General features: G+C 46.3%; 1 protein-coding gene across 10 annotated transcripts in view; it reads left to right on the top strand.

Moving 5' to 3' along the window:
- Positions 1–23342, top strand: part of scrib (scribble planar cell polarity protein) — a 58310-nt gene that overhangs the window by 17829 nt on the left and 17139 nt on the right. For 7 of the 10 annotated variants that reach the window (XM_027274301.1, XM_027274296.1, XM_027274297.1 and 4 more), the window contains exons 2-28: positions 4891–5008; positions 6715–6793; positions 7416–7505; positions 8401–8457; positions 8799–8862; positions 9605–9679; positions 9858–10002; positions 10873–10991; positions 11109–11308; positions 11479–11645; positions 11744–11871; positions 12023–12148; positions 12276–12461; positions 12544–12912; positions 14581–14643; positions 16858–16947; positions 17034–17111; positions 17213–17530; positions 18893–18973; positions 20460–20705; positions 21079–21189; positions 21266–21442; positions 21529–21645; positions 21770–21958; positions 22077–22196; positions 22648–22704; positions 23259–23315. In XM_027274301.1, the coding sequence (XP_027130102.1) occupies positions 4891–5008; positions 6715–6793; positions 7416–7505; positions 8401–8457; positions 8799–8862; positions 9605–9679; positions 9858–10002; positions 10873–10991; positions 11109–11308; positions 11479–11645; positions 11744–11871; positions 12023–12148; positions 12276–12461; positions 12544–12912; positions 14581–14643; positions 16858–16947; positions 17034–17111; positions 17213–17530; positions 18893–18973; positions 20460–20705; positions 21079–21189; positions 21266–21442; positions 21529–21645; positions 21770–21958; positions 22077–22196; positions 22648–22704; positions 23259–23315 (3627 nt within the window). The remainder of the gene's footprint in view (positions 1–4890; positions 5009–6714; positions 6794–7415; positions 7506–8400; positions 8458–8798; positions 8863–9604; positions 9680–9857; positions 10003–10872; positions 10992–11108; positions 11309–11478; positions 11646–11743; positions 11872–12022; positions 12149–12275; positions 12462–12543; positions 12913–14580; positions 14644–16857; positions 16948–17033; positions 17112–17212; positions 17531–18892; positions 18974–20459; positions 20706–21078; positions 21190–21265; positions 21443–21528; positions 21646–21769; positions 21959–22076; positions 22197–22647; positions 22705–23258; positions 23316–23342) is intronic. The other 3 variants (XM_027274298.1, XM_027274306.1, XM_027274299.1) reach the window with 2 other exon arrangements.

The raw sequence follows: 23342 nt of genomic DNA, 5'->3' as shown, positions 1-23342 counted from the left end.
GGGATGTAGGTTTACAGTTGAGGGTGGGTGGAGTATTTTGGGTTTTTCTCATGAAGCTCATGGAAACATTCTACTCCACGCCTGCACGGACAAGATTAAACCGCATTAAGTGTCTGTTGATTTATTGCTCGTTTTGATTAATGAATGACATTATTCACCCGTAAGAGAGAAAGTCAGCGAGTCTATAGTCGGTCGAGATAATTTGTTGGTCAGTGGCTGAAGTCTCTGTCCCCATTAGTGGTGCAGAGTGTCCAGAGCACTGTGGGAATCCATTGTTTACCCTCCATTCTTCATTAATAATCCACCGTCACTCCCTTTCTCTCAGCCCTCTTTTCTCCACTCCGCACACAATCTTCCTTTTCTTCTCCGCACTGTTCTCCCCACTCGCTTTCTATATCCTTCTTAGTCATTCCTGCCTTTTGTTATCCGTTGCCACATTCCTCTTTCAAGTCTTCATCCTTCCATGTCCAGCCCTCTCTCTTCTCCCCAGTGCCCTCTCGGACAATGGAGGAATCCCCTAGCCTGGGCTTGCGGGGAGGCGGGGGGGCAGTGAGAGCTTGCCTGTGACTGACAGCCCTGTGTGGGGTTGGCTGCTTGGCCTTTTGTCCTTCTGCCAAGGAAAATGGAGGGAACCCGGAGAGGTGGAGCAGCAGCAGAGAGCAGTGGGAAGTAGGGGAGGGGAAGGAGGAGCAGTCAGGGTGTCATTCATGAGCACAAGTTTTTGGTAACTTTGGGTTTCAAACAGTACTCTGCAGGGGGAGGGGACGCTTTGGCAAGCCAGAGGAGCAACATCAGCACATGTTGCTCCATTAGCATTGGCCTTGAAATGACTGCAGTCTCGCTGGTGCCTTAAGCGTCACAGAACTCTGTACTGAAGATAATAAGTTTAGTCATAGCAGCAGCAGCAGGGCTGATTTTGTGTCTGTGGTCACTCATGTACCGAGTGAACAAAGACTGCAGCTATCTATAGAAACGAGGGTGCAGTAATGAGGCTCACCGTCCGAGTGACCGACCAAGTTACTCAGTCAACCAAATCCCCCTTATTTTTTATTTCCCCCGCTCTCTGAAAGGGTCCAGGCCAGCACAAAAGCATGTGCTCTCCCTCTCTCCTCCCCTCTCTTTGAGCCCCTCACCCCAGTAGCGTGCACGCAGTGTGTGTGTGTAGTTCGTGCGCATTGTGAGGGAATTGATATTGGGAAGAGTGGGGACATGCAGAGTAGGCCGACCGGGCAGATTTGGCACAAGATTAAGAGGCTCTGGAATGTGCGAATAGGAATTCCACTTACAGAGAAAAGGAAGTGTGTTAGAGTAAAACAGAAGAACGAGGGTTACGGGAAGAATAGACGGTTTAGTGACGGCATGTAGTTTGACTTCCTCCTTTCTAACAAACGTGGAGATGTGCGCATCCATTGAGGGAAACTCCTCCGTAGGCGAGCTGAGACCTGATCGAGATGCTTCAGCCCGAGACTTGCCTCGCAGAAAATGATGTCAGTAGTTTGAAACAATAAACTTGGCCTTAGGTTAATGATTTAGGGCAAACATGGAGTGGAGTGTCTGGGGTTTCTCTACGGTCTCCTGCACACTAAACTCTGCTCTCAGAGGGAGGTTGAATGTAGTGCGAGTGTGTTTGCAGGGCAGGAGGGGCCTGCACAGTCTGTAGTCTGATGGCATGATTGGAGGGAAACTGTAAGCTAAATGGAGTCACTTGACTGGAACACTGCAGCCTCTGTGAACACCGGGCTTCACCTCACTGCACCTACAGTCGACCGTTACTCTCACACAGAACATACAGTTTACTCACATGTGTCACAAACACACACACACACACACTCGGAACAGACTTGGATATCTGTAGTCACGTTAAATTAGTTTCTGCCGAGTGATGTGAGGTCCACAAACATTAGCATTCCACTCTGTGGATTTACAGTCTCTTACAGAGCACATAAACACGCTCGTAAACACTTTCAACCGAACGCCCACCCTTGCTAATACACACCAACACGCAAATATGCATGTTGACATGCAGCTCTTACCCCCCTGACACACACACACACACACACATGCTGAGTTCTTGGCAACCGTAAGCAAAAGTAAAGACTCTGTAAGCGGTGCTGTGTGCTGACTTAAAGACCTACAGCACAGGCCCACCTCTCCTCCTCCTCCTCCTCCTCCTGTGCTTTAAGGATGTCTGCAGAATGCACAAGCATATGTACACACATCCAAACACACATCCTCGGGCGCATTAACACGCTCGCTCTGAGTGGAATGTAAGCAAAGCAGGACGATGGAGATAAGACGAACACACACACAAACACCAGTCCAGCAGTATCAGTGCAGCTGTGATAGTTGTCATTAATGTAATTTCTTCTCTGGACATCTGTGACACTAACTTATTACTCATGTGGTCACATGCAGTTTGATGTTTCAGTTGCCAAATGGTCAAAGAAAGTCTCCTCGGTGCACTCGACAGACAGTTTTGATGTCTGCTTTAGTCTAGTTTGTTGTTTGGAATAGTTTATCTGTGACTGAGCTGACTAGTATCCTGTACAGACTCCACACTGCCCTCTGCTGACACGGCTATCCTTTACTACTCCTTTCTGCCGCACAGCTTCACTCCCTTCCTTCGGCAAACAACTCTCACACGGGCTCTCAGTATATACGACACCAGTCCCAAAGTTATAAAGTAGACACAGCCTACCGGTTCTCACTAACCTTCGTCTAATGGGTTAACATTACACACATATCCCTGACTGAGCAGACTGCTGTGGCTAATACAACGAAGAATCAGCGGCCTTACACTAAATCCCACTGCTCCAGCTTGTTATTCCAGTTGACCCATTGACCCGTACAGTGCTGTCAGTCGTCCATTGTTTAATCTGAAAGTAGCAGTCGGTTGGAAACGGGAGGGACGTCGGGTCCAGTTTTTATTGATAGAATTAGCTTGTCTACTCTAAAAGTAATGGGACGCACCAAAGGACAAATTTAGTACGTTACTTATGTAAGTTATTCGGCGTCTTATAGTTTCTAGGAAAGCTAAAAAGATAAACATGAAAATCAAATCTTAAGATTCTTATTTAGCGCTGGAGTCGAGCTGGTCTGTGAACCGGGCACAGCAACACAGTTGTTTGGCAGAAAAACACCAACGAGCCCTGTCTGCGAGCGACCACTCAGGAGTGAAAGGCCATCTTTGTGAGCGTTCATAACCACTTGTTCGCAGGCATGATTGCATTACTGTCCACTGCTTTCCCCTCATCACTGATGGAGCTCTGGAAGATATCAAGAGGAGAGGAATGCACTGATGCAGAAGCTTTCATTGGGTGATTAGTTTAGTCTGGATGGAAGAATTGCTGATTGTCCATTAGCAGCTGTATGGCTTCACATACATTGGATGTCTGGAAGTGTCTGGAAGTGTTTCTGTGTCTGCAGCAAGGTGTTTGTTTTGACACACAGCCTCTCCCTGACAGGCTTTCAGTCTCCGAGTCTCACCTGTTCTGCCAGCGAGGTTGCCTCCCCTCCTGTGGGCTACTTCCCATACGGGCTCGGCCTCGGTCACATGACTGCCTCTAGCTCCTGTTTCCTGTTCCCGTCATCTGATACCTGTCACCTGCTACTCAGGGAGCCGACGCCCTCTTTGTCTCTCTCTGGCTTTGTCATGTTCTCCCTCCTGTTACACTCTCCCATCAGGTGTGGATGCTAAGTATGAACTAGCTGTCAGATGCTGGGAAATGTTGCAAAAGTACTGACAAGCTCTGTCTTGCACTGCCGGCAAACACTCGAACAGATTCTGGGGGGAAAAAAACAAAACGTGTAGCTGTTGCTGCCTCACCGCTCATCCACACAATACACATAACTAGTTAAGAGCAGGAAACGTCTGTCATCGAGGAACAGAGCGGCGCTGAACTTCAGCATTCTTCTCTTTGGCAGCGTAATTGTAGAGCTGTCTCCCAGCATGTTGTACTGATGTGTGTACATGTGTTTTTTTTTCACACTTTTGTCAAGCAGAAACCTGACAATACACATCAAAAGAAGGTTTGTCTGATTGAGTCAGCTTTGCATTTTTAAAATGTAAATCCCTGTGACTGAGCAGGTGCTTAGAAATTATCTGCATTTACTACATGTTTACTACATTAATCTCTAGTAATTGACACACAGTGGTTGTTTTTCAGCAGCGGGCCTCACTCATATCGTGAGGTTTAATTTGAATTAAGGTTTCGGCTCCAAGCTCGCAGACGTCTGCACCCCGTGTTCAGAAAGCATCCCTGAATAATGAGTTTACTCAGATTCCTTCCCCAGAAAGAGCATGTCGGCAAGTTCCTCAAGAGTCTTCCTCCCAAACAGCGTCTGAGAAGTGGACTGGCTTTTGACAGGGCAGACAGTGGGTCCTCTGTGGGCTGCACAACCCAGGGACTGATTGTGGGGTTAATAACTGCATAGTTTTGGCCGGTTACTCTTGCTTTTTCCCCCCGCCAGCCCGTCTTGTCTGTCCATCTCAACAGCAGATGACAAACAGACACACACAGCGCGGCCGGTGGAGGAATGTTTCTGAACGCTGTCCCCCGTCCAACAAGCAGCCTCTTGTGAAAGCACTTGGCACGGCCACAGCTGCAGAGCACTCAGCCCGGCTATCGAAAAGCCACTTTGTTTGGTTGGCGTTGCCATGGCGAGGAGGAGTTTTTGGGCAATATGTCGGTGGAATGTTTTTAAGACTGAATGTTTCTCGAGACGGCCCTCATCTTCATGAATATACAGGATGGGTACAGTTGAAATGTCTGCAGCATTTAAAACATTGAACACTCACAGTCACACGTGCTGCTTAATCAAAACTTTTAATTTGTACTTCTACATTTCATGTTTTGTCTTTATTTAACATAACATCTTGTGTCTTTACAGCCTTTCTTCAGACTACTGAACCTCCGGAAGCTTGGCCTGAGTGACAATGAGATCCAGAGACTCCCTCCTGAGGTGGCCAACTTCATGCAGCTGGTGGAACTGGACATCTCCAAAAACGGTACACACACAAGTTCACCGTGCACTCTATGACCTCTGCTCGTAACACCGCCCATTAACACACAATTACTTTAACCACCACCCCTAAAAACACAAAACGACAAGGAGGGATTTGCCTGTAAAGAGATCTGCCATGCGGTGTTTAAGCAGCAGGAGCACTAGCAGCAGCCACTGGATAAATATTAGCAGGCCCTCTTTGGCATAATGAATCCCCATGCCCTTGAAATATTCCTATTAGACGAGGGAAGAAAGAAATCCAGCACCACGGTGCAGCCAAAGGTAATATTACATACGTGATACAGAGGCTCGATTCATTTGGGGCTGATATTTAATTTCTGCAACTCATCGGCTGCGACACACACACACACATACACACACACACACACATACACACACACACACACACACACACACATACACATCTTGCCCTCTTCGTGTCCTTGCGTGCCGTGCACACAAAGATGGGCCTACACGGCAGATACGAGGCATCTGCTCTGCAACATGCTGCATCGAGTGCTGTGGGAGCACTGTGCAGTGGCCTGTGAGGGCCTTTCCCATCTGTCTGCCTGTCTTCTCCTGCTGCAGGACAGCACTGAGCCAGATCAGCATCACAGGCTTCCTGGCTCAGTGGGGATTTCTTAACCTGTACCTGCAGGATCCCAGCGGTAGAGGTTCTTTACCTGGTTAGGTCAGATTGTGTCGTATATAGTGTATGTGCAACTGCAAAGAGTGGCACGGAGTCTAACCTCATGGTGTGATAATGCGGTGTGTGGCAAAATGGATGAACAGCCCTATAATGAAAGAAGCCTCAAGGCCTGATGCAGACCAAATCAGGCGCTGTCCAGAAAACACCAGGTTTGAGTGGAGGTACTGCAGGGTATGCCAAACAAAAAAAAACAAAAAAAGCAGTCTGCAGCGGAGAACTTGATCCAGGAATGGCACCCAGTGTCACCCAGACCAGTCAAACTGCTCCATAGTCGGCTTGAAATGTCGCTGAAACTGAGCGCTGTCCAGGTGGAATTCATGGATTAAACTCTGATACTCTACCCGTCGTGCTCTCATTTGGTTTATTTCACGTAGCCAGCTTCTGAGCCTGTGTGTGGCTTGAGGTCTATGATACAAAATAGTGACATCAACAAGTTTCCTTTGATCTATATCTGTTTGTTTGAGGGAGTGGTTGAGCAATATGAACAGTGAATGAATGTGAGTGAGCGCTGATGGCGAGAAAGCCAGTGAATCAGAGAAATGAAATGTTGTTTTCACACCCACACCCTCCCATGCTGCAGCAACGCCTGATCCAGTCTGGATACGGCCTGATCACTGCTTTTTTTTTCATTTGACCTTTTATATATTTCTACTGTACATGGGAGCTACTATTAAGACTGAGACAGTCTTACAGCTCCAAATTTGACTTGGATGAAATCACATAGCTATAAATCTGTGATTGCTCTTTAAATTTTACGAGAGATGTAATAGTAGACTTTGACCACGTCCTCCCTGGTACAAATCTTTTTCTCTCATTGTTCCCTTTCCTTTCTCTCACTTCCCTGCTCCTGACCATCTGGTTGTGATTTTAAGCATCTTAAAATTATTTGCCCCATAGAATACGACCCCCCCCCCAATCCCTCCTCTCCTCATACATTACATCTGTGTGTCAATGGTGCTGACTCCTCTCCCACCCCCCACACCTCCTCTTTTCTCCTGCAGACATTCCTGAGATCCCCGAGAGCATTAAGTTTTGCAGGGCTTTGGAGATCGCAGACTTCAGCGGAAACCCCCTGTCCAGGTAAGTGAATGGGAACCAGGCCGTCGTGCAAATTCATCATTCATGACTGTGAGAAAACATGATATTTTGCCAAATGCAACAAGGGAGGAGAGACACAGCTTTGAAAAATGAAACAAAGCATGATAAGTGTCATTTGCATGCTCTAATTACTGTTTCCTGTGTTGAACGTGCAGTGAATTGTGTTACGTACAACTAAAAGAAGCCTGGAGAAGATCACGCGCCGTGTCAGTTTACTTTCTCATCAAGCAACGCTCCAAGTCAAACCAAAGTGTCACGCTATCCCAACCTGGATACTAGTTATTCTCTGTAACATCCCTTTTAAACATGCTGTCGCACTGCGACCTAATTTAAAACCTTCCACGTCCCACATCAGTCTCCATCATCTTAGGTTGGTGTTTCACCTTTTAACTTCTTCCTAGGGAAAAGCAAAGGAGTGACTAACTTGAACGCTTTTACAGATGCGAATATGTAAAGAGCTGATAGGCGTGCGTGCGTGCGTGTGCGTGTGTGTGTGTGTGTGTGTGTGTGTGTGTGTGTGTGTGTGTGTGAGCGTCGAGTGATCCCATGCGTTGTACAACAAGAGTCTCTCTCCACTACTCTCCCTGCTGTCTTTCTGCTTCAGATTGCCAGATGGCTTCACTCAACTCCGAGCGCTGGCTCACTTGGCACTCAACGACGTGTCATTGCAGACGTTGCCCAACGACATCGGAAAGTATGTACACACACACACACACACACACACACACACACAATGGCTCATAGTCGATGATTTAATGATATAAAATGTGTTTTTCTCTTGAGTGGTTGGAGAAATAATTGTAGTCTTTTCATAAGTGATTGAAGATGTCAGATTAATCATTAATTAGAAGAATCACTGGTTACATTACGATGAGTTCTACTCTGCTCTCAAATAATAAAGAATCATTGTGAATACAGTTGAAATGTTTGAGTGTCAGCCAACAGAAAATAAATCTGAAATATTTTGGATTAATCCCTGGAGTCAAATATTAAGCGAATATACTAAAAACTCTCCTGCTGAGAAGTTGTGTTTTATATCATTATAAGTTTAATATCTTTAGATTTGAATGATTGGTTAGACCAAACAAACAATTTGAAAACATCACATGGAGTGTGGGAAATTGCGAAAGAGCTCTTACCCTATTCACTGATGTTTTGTAGACTAAACAATTAGTTGATTTATTGAAAAAAATAAAGCACTATATTAATCCATAATCAAAGAATTATTGTGAGTGCGGCCACTTGAGAAACAGTCAGAATTATGGTCCACGATGACAGACCTTCATCTTACTCAGGTCTGTGATATATTACGAGACCGAGCGGGTTTTCAAGGAGTGTAATTCTGTCACCCAGTGGGCTCCGAGGCAGCCGGTCTCTGGGCTCGGGGCCACTGCTGTGCTCAGACAGATGGAGAAGCCCCTCACCATGCCAGGCAGCCCAGACGAACAGACCTGCCATCTGACTAACCAACCTGCCTCTCCTCTCCTCTCCCCCCCTCCCGTCTCACTCCTCGGCGCCTGCCAACTCCCTACCACCCCCCTCTCTCTCTTTTACTCGCCTCCTTTTCACCGCCACTCCTCCTTTTATAGCCTGGCCAACCTCGTGGTGCTGGAGCTGAGGGAGAACCTGCTGAAGTCTCTACCCACGTAAGTGTCATCTACATCTCTGCGTAGCGGAGCTCTGCCTCCTATCTAATCCATCAAGCACAATAACGAGTGCCTGTTGGCAACGCTAGACGACTGATCCCACACTGCACACTTGAGTTCTGTACGTCATCACAAGCTCTAGGTTCACCTACAAATGCAGTCGACTAGAAAGATTTATTACAGCGTGGAAGAATGACAGAAAGTTACGTGTAGTGACGTAGTTTTAAAAACATTCTCTGCATATGTCAGGACATGAGAATGAATGGTATGTCTGTTCTTTGGTCTTTAAGCGCACATACTTGTGTGACGTACTGCATGTGCTATTTTGTGTGCGTATTCAGGTCGCTCTCTTTCCTGGTGAAACTGGAACAGCTGGACCTGGGCGCCAATGAACTGGAAGTCTTGGTAAGTCAACAAGTCATCCCCCTTTTAACCATATAATATAACTGTTGAGCGCTCAAGCAACACCCTCAGCTGTACCTTTTTTAAAATAACCTGTTTTTGCCTGCCACAATAATTACGAATCCAAACCACATGTTTACCTCACCACACACCGCAGAGCCTGTCAGACCCGAGGCGGCGCAGGTACTGTACCCCACAGTGAGCGCTGCTTTAGGCCGTGTACTCAATAGGGCAGGGTAAACAAATGCCTCATGACTCGACGAGGGCGGAGGCTGAGCGAATTGTTGACATTATGATGTAACCTCGCCTGCCTGCACGTCTGTCATAAGCCACCGCCTCGCCCACATTCTCCTTAATTTCATGTATCACTTTAGCCCAGTGATAGAGTGCATGTTTACTGAAATGGATCTGGGGCTTCAACAAAAGTGTGAAAGAAAATAACTGTATTTAAGGATCCTGTTTCTTACATACAAAAAAATTTTTGGCACTTTTATTCCTGCTAAAAGTGTGAATCCAATGCTGAAGTCAATGTTCTACCACATACTGAGATAAAAACATTAGATGCCTTTAATAATCCAACTCATCTTCATAGTGTGTGTTTATTTGTGACCTCACAGTGGCGTGTGAAGCGCAGCAGGCCGTCTCTGGCTTTGCACTTCAAAGTTTAACAAAAATAACGAACTTGCATTTTCCAATAACCGAATGCCCCAATGTGCTCCCTCCTCCTCTTCATCCCATCTCTCAGCCGGACACCCTTGGTGCTCTCCCCAACCTGAGGGAGCTCTGGCTGGACCGTAACCAGTTGTCCTCATTGCCACCTGTAAGTACACTTGAAAACAAATGTTTTAAAGCTGCCTTGTTGCACAAAGATTTATAAATGTACATTTCATCTATGCAGAATTAACTCCCTCTAGTAGATCTCTTTACCTTGTTTATGCTGTGATGGTAACGGTTGTATTGTGGCTCACTCGCAAGTGGTATTTATTGTGTGTGTTCAGGAGCTGGGGAACCTCCGGAGACTTGTGTGTCTGGATGTGTCAGAGAACCGTCTGGAGGAACTTCCCTCAGAGCTAAACGGCCTCCTGGCTCTCACTGACCTGCTGCTCACACAGAACCTGCTGGAGGTCGTCCCTGACAGCATAGGTGAGAAACATTGTCTAAGCGAGGACTCAGACCCAAAACAGCCCTGCAGCAAAACAGCGCGGGGGGGCTGCGTGTTGTTTAAGGTAGCGGTGAAATGCGATCCAGGCAGTCCAGTTTAAGTAACAGATTATGGCTTATCGGATGCCAAAACATTGTGCAAATACTCAGAAGGGATTTTAAACTCTGGGAAGTTATCACAGCAACAACCATTTTATCTTTCATCACGAGGTTTGTGGTAGGAATATGGTGGTCATGTTACAAAGTAAGCCACCAGGAACATGTGTGTGCGTGTGTTTGAATGGCCAACGCAGCGCTTTGCCAGATGTTGCAGCAAAAGTCGAACTTTTTGCTGCCTGGGTTGGCACTCCAGCTGTGTTGATGACCGACTTAATCAAAAGCAGGAATAAAAAAGACAAACTATGTAAAATGTTTGAAACACGTGACATCTCTCTAATCCAACCATCCTCATATTTCATCACCTCAGTTGTTCCCTTGAAAGTGTCATTTGTACATGCATTAGAATATTGTTTCTCAAACAGGAAATTAGGCTTAACTTACATGACATGAAGGAACAGCAGCAGTTTGCCTGATACTAATTCATACTGTCTGAGTAAAGTGTATTTTTTAGGTGTTTGGGGAAGTTTGCCATCTAGATTAAGTAAATCCTGGGACAGGCCCACTGTGTGCAGGACACGGTGCTCTGTTAAGTAAGAACAGCACTGCCCTCTACTGGATATCAAACACTAGTGAAGTGTGGCACAGGCGATAACAACTGAATTGACTTTATTCCAGGGCAGGTGACGTGTCACATCTAGTGTTTGCATCTTATTGCTGCAGTTTGTGAAATGATATTGTGTGTTTTGTGTCCAGGCTCCCTGAAACAGCTGTCCATCTTTAAGGTGGACCAGAATAGGCTGACCCACCTGACTGATTCAATAGGAGAGTGTGAAAACCTCACGGAGCTCGTCTTGACAGAGAACCTTTTACAGGTAGGCAGTAACGGCAGCCTTTAGGATTTATGCATGCTCTTTAATACTTAAGTGCAATCAATGGCTGGTTATTTTTGCTGATTATTAACGGCAGTATCTTGTCTCGCTCTCTCAAAGTCACTTCCTCGCTCGCTGGGCAAGCTGAAGAAGCTGACCAACCTGAATGTAGACCGCAACCGTTTGGGCAGCGTGCCCAAAGAGCTGGGCGGCTGTGCCAGCCTCAACGTTCTCTCACTGAGAGACAACCGCCTGGGCAAACTGCCCGCTGAGCTTGCAGATGCCACCGAGCTGCATGTGCTGGATGTGGCTGGAAACAGGTAACACCCTGAGCTGTAAATAATACACAGCAGCTTCTCACATGCTCAGGTTAAAGATTTAAATAAAATGCCTTTGCCAGAAGTGACTTTCAGCGTTACGAGCATCCTGCAGAGACAATGCTCCTTCAGTTTTGCCCTTTTTTAATGTGAAGACAACAATCTTTGTCCAGATTACAGAACTTGCCTTTCGCCCTGACAAACCTCAATCTGAAGGCCATGTGGCTCGCAGAGAACCAATCACAGCCAATGCTCAAGTTCCAGACAGAGGATGACGAGCGAACGGGAGAGAAGGTGTTGACCTGCTATCTGCTGCCCCAGCAGCCTTCTCCAAGCCTAGGTGAGTAGAATTTAATTGTGTTGTCTCTTAGTCATTTAAATCTTCCGTGAGCCGTCTGTTCTCGAGCTCAGTTTGACATCTGTCTCTCCTCTGCACAGAAAACTTGCTGCAGAACAGTGTGGATGACAGTTGGACAGACAGCAACCTGAACCGAGTGTCAGTCATTCAATTCCAGGAGGAGACCAAAGCAGAGGATGAGGATGATGAGGCTGCTGCAGAGCGCAGAGTGAGGAGACACACGGTCACTTTATGTCCTCTTCATGTCATTTAGCTCAGATAATGTTCATGTTTTGACCTCCTACCTATCAACAGCGATGCCACTGTTGTCATCTCATGATCGAAGTCTGGACTCAAATCCATGTTTGTCTTTGTTTCAGGGCCTTCAGCGCAGAGCCACACCGCACCCTAGTGAGCTTAAGGTGATGAAGAAGGTGATCGAGGAGAGGAGGAATGAAGCTTACACATCCAGATCTGATGGTGAAGAAGAGTCCCTTGATCAACAGGTACTTGCATTCTACTGTGCCATGATTACCTGGCCATAAATCACCTGCCACTACAGGAAGTACGCAAAAACCTGAAGTGTGACCCCAGTTTTGCTGCATTATTCACTGGATGCACACTTGGTTTCAGGAGAAGCGGCTCAGTGACCTGTCCAATCAAAGCCATGACTCCCAGGTGTCCAACAGCACACTGTCGGCCACCTCCCACGAGGACAGACACAATGTGACCTCGGCCTCGCAGAGGGAGGACCTTGTAGATGGTCACTACCCGCAGGAGGAGGAAGAGCTGGATGAGATGGAGGTGGAGTACATTGAGGTGAATATTTAAAACATCTTATTGCTCAAACAAACAAACATATTGTTGACGCCCCTTCTAACTGAACTCTTCTTTTTTCCAGCCCACTGTACACTTCGCAGAGGAGCCCATCATCCGCGGTGGGGATGAGGACGACGACGAGGACAGGGAAGACGGCGAGAGAAGCGAAGAGGAAGACGAGAGGCCGACTTTTCCCACCGAGAAGCAGCGTCTGATCAGAAAGGACACGCCACACTACAAGAAGCACTTCAAGATCACCAAGCTGCCCAAGCCCGAGGCTGTGGCCGCGCTGCTGCAGGGCTTCAATCCCGACAGTCTCAACTCCCCGACACAGGCCGCCGAGGACGAGCAGGACGAGGAGGAAGAAGAAAATCTATGCACCCCTCAGCACCATCGCAGACTAGAGGAACTCGAGGACAGCCGGCACCAGGGAAACTCCAGTCAAGTAAAGGTAAAGCAGAGATACCAGCATGGGTAGGGTGCAGTGCAGGAATGTGAAGAGTAGCTTAGAAACACATTTACCTCACCAGTATAGCTAGAATAAAAGCAGGAGGTACAACAGGACATGCAAAAGTGTGTAGAGAAGTAATCACACATTTATTTATTATCTTATTTTTTGCTCATTTTATGCCTTTTCTATTCATGTTGTGAGAATATATTTGAATCGAATATATTTTTTTGCTTGCTCATTGCCTCTATGCAAACACATAGAGCGCCTTTACCACCTTGCAAGTTGCATTCAGTTTGGAGTACTTACTAAGGATGTGGCATTGCATGGGGCATTGTGCAAATGATGACGTCTGTCCTCGAGCTGTAAATCAAGTTTTTTTTGTTTTTTTTAGGAGTTGATTTTGTGGTTTCCAAAAAGGTCTTGCCTCAGATGTTTGCTTTGTCTTTGTGCTGCACCAAACACGAGATGTCCTGCACCACCCACAAACACTGGATGTCACAGCTGATAAAACTTTATGATACTGCACATTTTTTTTGACACATAGAAAACAAAAATGGGCTCAGATTTCATCTTGAGCCTTTTGTTTTTTCCACAAGGCTTTCCTGGTCTTGCTTAATATAATTTCTTTGACGTCAAACGATAATTTCCCTTCCACACACGCAGCTGCAGGCCTTTTCTTGCACAACACTGGTCCAGTTCAGCACTAAAACCTCCCCCCATATTTATCAGCCATCTTCTGATTTAATGATATAATGACATTTTCACACTCTGCTCTTTATAACATTTTGTGTGTGAGTGCTTGTACGTATGAACGTAGCGAGTGAAGTCTGCTCCGGTGCCGCTTATGAAAATGAAACCTCCCTTTTTTGATCGTTAGACTCAATGAAATATTTTGATTCATCACGCTGATTGTAGAAATCCTAATACTGTGATCAAACATCATCATCTCAGCGAATCTGTGTGTGTGTGTTTTATGAATGTGTGTGTGTGTGTGTTTGTGTGGCGGACCTCAGACCGACCAGAACGTATACGGGCAGAGCTGGAACGAGAGATCCAACGAGTCTTGTTTGTGCCATATGAAAATAACTTTTTTTTTGTGGTGTTTACATCATTGTAGAGAGTGAGACTCTTTATTTTTTCAAGCAAATCAAATTCATAAATAAACTGTTTCCATTGAACTTTCTGTAAAGGACTTCTGGAAAGTCCTCCTGTAGACATCTCGGCTTTTGTAGGCTGAAAATGTACTATAACCTCGTACAGCTTTTGTTCCTACAAAAGTAGGCCTGTTGTCTAAATGAAAGCTTGCTACTGGAGGGAGTTTGCTTTCTGTGGTGTGGAGGCTGGGCTTATTCTGGTATGGGAGCTTTTGCCTTCTCTTGTCCGCTCTCTCTCTACACTGTGTGTTTTTTGTACACTGTAGCTCAGCTCCTTGGTCTTGTCTTTCCGTCTCTGCCTGTATTCGCTTCTGGTGGCTGGGGAGTGAATGTGGGATTGCATCTGCTTCGAGGGTGGTCCATCCCCAGTGAAGTCCCACAACCTGCAAGCAGACCAGTGGAGTGTTGGGTGTGTTTGGTGAAGTTTATGGAAAGTGTGTGTGTGTGTGAGAGAGCATATTTTTATTTTGGCCTGACTAATCCGCATGCCTCTCGCTGGTTCCTGTCCTAACAGGGGGTGTCATTTGATCAAGTCAATAATCTGCTGATTGAACCTGCTCGAATTGAGGAGGAAGAGGTCTGTACATACTCTTTCCCGTCCGGTCTGTCTCTTTTGTCCCTCACTCACCCACTCATTCACCCACCTGTATTCAGAGGTAGAGAAAGAACCCACAGAAAATCCATGGTTATTCCAAGCCAATCACCAGGGACCCCCTAACCACATCTCATTGATGAGGTGGCCAGTGTGGCAGAACTGGATGCAGGAATGAAGTAGCCATATTTTATTTATTACATGTATTGTTGTTGTTTTTTCACAGGCAGTCGGGTTTAAACACTTCCATTGAGGTTTCACAAATGTGCATCCTGGGAAATTTGACCAGTTTTCCAGATGAATTGCTGACACACAATGAACCACAGCAGAGTCCAGCTAGGGAGACTTAATTTCAGCTTATTTTGCTGGTTAATGTTGCCATGAATGGATAACTATGATAACTCATCAATCATGTTGAATATTTTTATCCATTAAGACAGTATTGTGCATCTATTTAATGTCTCTTCTGTCAACGTGGGTGTTCTCAGCCACAGTGCGTACCAGCAGCCACTAAAGCGAGTTCACCACAGCTTTTATCGTACTGTCACAACATCATCTATTTAAATCAGTGCTGCACCGTATTTCCTATCCACCATGAAGTTACAGTGAACACGGCTCAACGCTGATTAAAGCATTTTAATATCACACCCACTGAGATTTATTTGTCAGGTCATAGCAGTCTGTTTTTATTTTTCATCATTTGTAGGCTGCAGCCTTTTCTGTTTTCAATTATGTTCAATCTTTAATACCAGCTCACTCTGTCATGCTACATGACTTCTGGTAATATCCATATCATTGCATTAAATGTATCGACCTCCTCTGTGTTTGGCCAGATTAAACGGCACATGGGCGACCAGACAAATATTAACAATTTGTGGGAAACTCAGATCATCTTCGGTAATTATGAGTCCCCTGGATGCCCACAGTTGTGATCCTCCTCAAGTTGAACCATATCTCAAAATTCTTTATACATTCAAGGCAGCGTATTTGTCATCCTGCCATGTTTTCCAAAGAACTCAAACTTAGACACGGTCAACACGGTCGTATAAAATCTCATTCCAGCATCATGTTCTGCCACACTACGTCTCTGCTGTTGTACCTTTCCTCTGCTTCCGCTGCTTTGCTCCTTTTCATCCCTTGTCCATGCTGTGTTGCCCTGGAGTGAATGGGCTGGGTGCATTGTGATGAGGCAAGTCTGTTTCACCAGCTTCCTCCAGGAGCTTTTGTTATTTTGGGTTCATAGCAGGTAACCACTGCAAACCAGAGGAGGCGCTCCGGACTCATGAAGATGGATGACGTTTACTTCTTTGTAGTCTAATTTTAATATTGTAAACCTGTACAGATGACTTGTTTTGTTAATTTCCTGTAGATTTTTTTGTTCATAGCGTTGTATTAGAATAATCTCCTGTGCTGTTTTTAGTCTTGGTGATAAAACCTGTACTGAAACACAAGTGTTGTTTAGTGTCACATGAAAATTGTCTGTCTCTCGTTTTTGTTTATTATAAACAAACGCTGCGGTGTCTATACCACAACTCCAAAACCGTCTCCACATCCGGGACACAGCACACTCTTTTCATCTGTTACTCTTCACATTTCCCTTTTTCCTTCCACCTGTCCCTCATTTGTCTCCATTCCTTCCCCTTTTTTGCATGGCTTGCAAGTACACAGGATACACACACACGTCTGTTACGACTTATTTAGTGTTTCTCCTGTACATACACAAGATACATTTTCAGTAAGGGTCAAGCCTCTGAGTTCATTTAAAGAAGGATTCAGACAGTTTTATGTCTGAAGTCTGCTGTCAGTTAAGTGGCTACTGGTGCCTGTAAATGAGACATGATTGTGATCTACAGATGTACATCTGTTTAGAATATGCTTACAAACATTAAACGTACTTACAAAATGTCTTCAAAAGCACAAGATCGAGCACAAAGGCACAAACCTTCCACTTAAACTGACATCAGGCTCCAGACAAGTCAAAGTGTCTCTCCATCCGTCTCTTGGCATGCTGACAGGATGCTGCTGTGATAAGATTGACGCCACCTTCTGGCAGAAGGAGGGAGGTCACCCATAACTTAGAATTACATTTTAAAGAAATGACAAGATTGTGGGCTCGCCTCCCTCTCTGACCTGAGCTGAGTGGTGTATAGAGTGGGTTTCACTCATAGTTGTGCTGACTCCCCCCTCCTTAACTTGCAGCACACCCTGACCATCCAGCGACAAACAGGTGGCCTGGGTATCAGCATTGCTGGAGGGAAAGGATCTACACCTTACAAGGGAGATGATGAGGTAAGATGTGTGTCTTGAATCTGAATAGGTTAGAGGAAATCATAAGAAATTAGATGATGCAAATACTTTTTTGTTTGCGTGTTCAGGGAATCTTCATCTCCAGAGTATCTGAGGAGGGTCCTGCAGCCAGAGCAGGGGTCAAAGTGGGAGACAAACTTCTAGAGGTAAGATCTCGCCTTAAGCAACTCTTTCCACTGTTTTATATGAAGATGATTAATCTATGAGCTTTGCAAGTCACTCATTAGCTCCATCTTTTATGTCTCAGGTGAATGGAGTGGACCTCCACGAAGCAGAACATCACACGGCAGTCGAAGCTCTCCGTAGCTCCGGCGCTGCAGTTTCCATGACGGTGCTGCGGGAGCGTATGGTGGAACCCGAGAACGCCATCACCACCACGCCGCTGAGGCCAGAGGACGACTACTTCCCGCGGGAGAGACGGAGCAGCGGCCTCGCCTTCAACTTGGAGACGACTCCCAGCGGGCCTCAGCAGCGGCTCTCCACCTGCCTGATCCGGAACGACAAGGGGCTGGGGTTCAGCATCGCGGGGGGGAAAGGCTCCACGCCTTACCGCACAGGAGACACGGTGAGACAACCAGTGGCTGTTTTGATAAGTAGTCAAATCAGTCAGTCTTTATGCAGCAGTGCCAAATATTTTCAGGTTCCAGCTCGTCAAACGTGACAATTTAATGCTTTTCTTTCTCATGTATTGTGCATGTCTGAATATCTTTTGGTTCCTGGACTGTTAAAACAAGTAATTTGAGCACAACGCCTCTGGCTCTTACAAAAGTTTCTGACTTTCAGTGATGAATTAATAAAGAAAATGACTGACAGCTTCATTGCTAATGTACATAATGGTTAGTTGCAGTCCTAATTCCCACTCAGCACTACCATGTCATGTTTACACACATTGAAAGGTCCTGGCCTGAGGCCGGTTACACCATCAGAATATTTTCCGTCAACAGAACAAATCTGACAAAAGTCTGTAGTTGACTGAGATACTGAGATGAAGTTAAAGACATGATCTGCCATTCAAACCAAACAGCAGGCGCGGCCTTGAAGTTGGGTCACACAGTATCCGTCTTTTGACAGCATCTATTCTAGCCGCAGCGTTTACAGCCGTCACCAGGGAGACGGAGATATGAATAGCCAGCCTTGACACCTGATAGGTTCACTGTAATTGGACGGGGGGTGAGGTGTATATTTGGGCCAGTGCAGTACTGCATTGCAATGCGTGCAGCTGAACGAGCCCACAAAGAGGAAAGGACTAATAAACTTTAGGATTTAGGCGGGTCTGATTGTAAGTCTTGCCTCTCTTTCAAAAAACGTTTTGAAACGGATGCACTGACTCGGCCGGTTGTCAGTTGATCTGAGGAGGAGAAGGAGGAGGAGGTGGAGGAGGTGGTGTAGACTTTGCTCCTGCATGTGTTTACACGTTTTTTTTCTGGTGAGGCAGACTAGAAGCTTTTATTTGGTTAAACAAATTGTGTAATTTGTCTGAGCAAAGGGACGATATGCCACAGGGCTCATGGTTTTTAATGAGCTGCTTGCACTGTGGAGTCCTAATGATCGAGTGCTGTGCTGTTAATCAGCTGTAATATATGTGTGAGTTTGTTCATGTGCACGACCTTGGATCACGATTTTGAGGCTTTGTGGGCTGTTAATGCGACAGAACAAGCTACAGAAAGTGTGTCAGTGCGAATGAATAAAGGAATCTATTTTTGGCTCATGTTCAGACCGACTGACTGGCCATATAGACGGCACACTGATTCATCACGGCACTGCAGCCTGTTGCACCAGTTTCCCACAGGCACTGTCGACGCAGAAAGATTTACTGAGTAATTAGATTACCTCTCCCACTTTTATTCACAGTGTATAAGCATCTCATCTCAGACAGTCATTAAGTACATAAAACGTAAACATTTGACAATGTGTCGTCTGTTTTTAGGGAATCTACATCTCTCGCATCGCAGAAGGTGGAGCAGCACACAGAGACAGCACACTGCGTGTGGGCGACAGGGTGATCTCTGTGAGTACTACACATCCTCCACACGTCTCCATCATAGTAAAGGATTTCCTTTACAATGTTTTCATGGATGTGAGCCCCTCTTTTCTCCTCCATGATTAACTGATGGGGGTTCAAACATAAGTAAAGGAAACACTTCATGTATGTCTCATAGCTATGTTTTTCATGTAAATGTGCCCATGACACTGCTTCCATCACTCAAGTGAAGTCTTTCCACATCTCAGATAGATCAGACTAACTTGTTAAATTAACTCATGAGCTGAGACTGAGCACTAACACAGTCCTTGTATTAACTCTAACCCCTCGAGAAGCAAACTGCGCTGCATTTAAATGATTTGTTTCACTGCTGAGAGGTTCCTGCATGCTCTTTAGTTTCCTCCACTGTTCGCTCTCCACGCTTGGCTTTGCTCTTCTTTGTCTCACAGCATTAACCGTTGAGTTGCATGTTTTTATCCATGCACACTTTAATCACTGTAAACTTCTGACGCATCCTTCGGTTCTCTCCCAGTATGTCGAAGGTGAAACTGTTTCTTTAATGCTAAACCTTCCTGAATTCTCCTCTCTGCTTTCTTTCCGGGTTTCCTCTCTCCTCTGCCAGTTTTTCTCTGCCTTTGTCTCTTTGCAGCTTCCTTTTCTCTCTTTTCTCCACCTGCATGTTCACTAACGCATTAAGTGCATCTGTCTCCTTGCCTGCTTGGTGGTGGGTATGGTGTTGGGTTGGATTGGGCTGAGCGCATCGCTCCCGCTGACACGGTAAAGACACATCCGTGTGTTACCATGGCAGCGGGCGCGGCAGCGTTATCAGCTGATGGTGAAGAGCTGGTACTGTCAGGTCAGTGCTGACCTCTGCTTGTCACTTTAGACCAGGGTACAATGTTTAAGATGTGCATGCCTGAAAGATCCCACCAATCTAAAGCCCAAATTATGACAAAGTCAGGACTTGTCTGCTTGCCTATGTCGACTTAAGACCAAACTTTCTGGAGGAGCTGAACACTTCCACTTGTGTTTTTAAGTAAACAAAGGCAAGAGGGGCTGGGAAAGAGTTGAACCGATTACATAAAGTGATAGCAGCACAAGCAGTCTGACTTCAGGGAAATCCACGACTTCTTTTAGAAATAAATAGCTCTGCTTGCTCGTAGCCTTTCTCCCTCAGGGAAGCTCTGCCAGCTTAAATTGCCTGCAGCAGCCCGCTGTTTCCCCCCACTCCCTCTCCTTCTCTGCCTGTTCCTGTTGCTCTGCGTAGGTGTTGGGTTCTTCTTCAAATAACAGTACTCACTTTAGTGCACTCACAAACTCTCAGCGAATTAAATGTCAGAATGTCTTTAGATATTTTTGAGTTAGACGTGAGAAGACTCGCGGCAGCATGCCGTTTCCAGCATGTGTTTGTTCTTTTAATGTTCACCGTGCCCGTGGCGAGCGTGGCCCGCTGTCGTTTGGGAGCGTCCTGGTAGGCTGACGCCCTCCGTGGTTGGTTTTACTGTCGATCCAGATCAATGGTGTAGACATGACAGAGGCCAGGCATGACCAGGCAGTAGCGCTCCTTACCGGCACCTCCCCCACCATCGCCCTCCTAGTGGAGCGAGACCCGAATGCACCGGGGGGCTCTCCAGGTCAAAACCGGGCACGAGCCCACTCCCCTCCACCCCCAGAACCCTCAGATTCACCAGACCAGGAGGAGGACCTTTCCCTTCATGGGAACCACCTGAGCCAAATGGAGGACGAGTATCCCATCGAGGTGAGAGCGACTTCAGCATTTCAGCGACGAGCAGCTTTTTTTTTTTTTTGTTGAATTAGAAGCCTCACGGTGTTAATGTTTGTTTATTTGGCCCCTGCCTTATCCTCAATGCTGTCCAGCTCCAGAGAAGATGGTGCATGGTATGAAGGCTTGGTTACATTAAATGATGCTGTTTTGTGGACTTTTAGCCTGGTGTTAACAGTGGTGTCATTCCCATTCCTCAAAGATAACTCTGTTTACTTACTTGACTTACAATGGTGTTTAATACCTGGAAAGACTTGTGCTGTATGTGCGTGCAGTGGGTTGGTATGTAGAGCTGACTGTCAGTGTGAGCTGAGGCTTCAAATATTTGTAAAACCTCTAATCCAAACAGGAAGTGACCCTGGTGAAGTCAGGTGGCCCTCTTGGCCTGAGCATCGTGGGTGGCAGCGATCATGCCAGCCACCCATTCGGCGTCAACGAACCCGGAGTGTTCATCTCGAAGGTAAAACTTGTGAAATTTCCGTTTTCCCAATTTTGTCTTTTTGCACCTGCTAAAATAAGTCACGTGTCTTTGCCAGGTGATTCCTCACGGCCTCGCGTGCCAAAGCGGACTACGCGTCGGGGACCGAATATTAGAGGTGAACGCCATCGACCTGCGTCACGCCACACACCAGGAAGCCGTGCGAGCCCTGCTGGCCAACAAGCAGGAGATCCGTATGCTGGTACGGAGGGACCCTTCACCGCCTGGGATGCAGGTGAGGCCATCGACTCAAACAAACGTTTACTAATGCAGGAAAATGCTCACTTTGCTTTGCCTGACGAGCAGCGTGTGTCATTACAGGACATTATGATCCAGAAGCAGCCAGGGGAGAAGCTTGGCATCAGTATTCGCGGAGGGGCCAAGGGTCATGCAGGAAACCCCTTTGACGCCACAGATGAAGGCATCTTCATCTCTAAGGTTCAAATATATTTTATACCACATCTTTGCAATCCAAACATTTTTGTAAATTAAGTAGGCATAAGAGTTAAGACTATAAGAGTCAGTGGTAGTTAACAGCCTGTGATCGTTTGTGTTCAAACAGGTGAGTTCGAGTGGTGCCGCAGCAAGAGACGGCCGGCTGCAGGTTGGCATGCGAATCCTGGAGGTGAACAACCACAGCCTGCTGGGCATGACGCACACGGAGGCAGTGCGAGTGCTGCGCGCTGTAGGAGACTCTCTCGGCATGCTGGTGTGTGACGGCTTCGACCCACGGAAAGTGGCTGCCGTGGAGGTGAGACATCGTGAGCAGTCAGATTTGAACAAAGTGTTATGTCACATTAAAAAGAAACAATACTCTTTGTACAGACAGAGATATTTTTATATGTTCTCTGTTTCTGATGTGTTTCCAGGCGTCTCCTGGCATCATTGCCAACCCGTTTGCAGGAGGCATCGTGCGTAAAAACAGTATGGAAAGCATCTCTTCGATAGACCGAGACCTGAGCCCAGAGGAGATAGACATCATGCAGAAGGTACGACACAGCTGATGCACTGTGAACAGTGTTGGTTTGTACAGCAGGACGCACAGCACACCCCTTTCATCCACATACCGTGAATCAGTTTGTCAAGTGGACACATGAATCAGATGTTTTGTTCAGCGGTTCTGTCACACTCTGCTTCCACAGCAGTTTCAGCAGGTGGAGTTTGACTCACTCCAACCGCGCGCACCACACATACCTATCTTTTCATTACGGCACCCAGAAAATGCCAGCACAGTTGTTTATTTTGTCCAGAATAGCGTGCTGAAGCAATTTAGCGGCTTGCCGGTTTATTGAACGCTAGTTTCTGTTGTTCCTCTGCACACTTTGATCAGTTTTTTTTTTTTTTGTCATATGGCCTTGAAATCACATTGTTTTAAAGTGCTCATGCAGGCGATGATTCTGCCAAGAGTCACAGGATGAAACTCTTAAATCTCTTCTCCAGGAGTCTGAGATGGTGAGAGAGACATCACAGTGGGAGCGCGAAGAGATGGAGAAAGTGGTGAGTGAAACTGAAAATCTGTTGCTGTTCTAGGAAAGCTAGAGGTGAAATTGTGATCAGCAGATAGACGGCAATGCAGCGAGAGAGAGAGGAGAGAAATCAATTGTTTGCACCGTCGTAGCTCGAACGCGAGTCAGGGTGGAGCTTTAGAGGCAGAAGCTCAGGTTGGTCCGTTATCGGGTGAATGAAGCTTCTCTGCGTCGTGTGGGTATCGTGTTTGACAGAACTATTCCTGCAATGTCCCACCTTGCATGCTTTTTCTGCTCCCGTAGCTAATGAATAGAGTACTTTCTAATGTGTGTGGATTCTATCCTTTCTTTCCCCTCTGTTCTTCTCTCCTCTCTCCTTTACCTTCGGTGTGTTTGGTGTGATACGAAATCATCCAATCATCTCCATACCACTCCCCCTCTGCTGTTTTCCCCCACCTATCACCCACTGTAACACTTCTTTCTTCTATAAATCACCTCTCATCGCATTACTGTGTGGCTGTGTGTGGTTGGGTGTCTTCCCTCCTGTCCTCTCCTCCTCCTCCTCTCCTTCCTTTCTTGGTGAAGGAGCGTATGCGTTTGGAGCGAGAGGAGGCAACTCGCCTGCTAGAAGAGGAGACCGAGGTGAGACACTCCTCATCAGCAGGTCTG

Source organism: Larimichthys crocea, chromosome XXIII (genome assembly GCF_000972845.2).
Source record: "Larimichthys crocea isolate SSNF chromosome XXIII, L_crocea_2.0, whole genome shotgun sequence".
NCBI classification, from domain to species: Eukaryota; Metazoa; Chordata; class Actinopteri; family Sciaenidae; genus Larimichthys; species Larimichthys crocea.
Note: the sequence above shows the minus strand (reverse complement) of the source record. Positions and strands in the feature narration are given on the sequence as shown.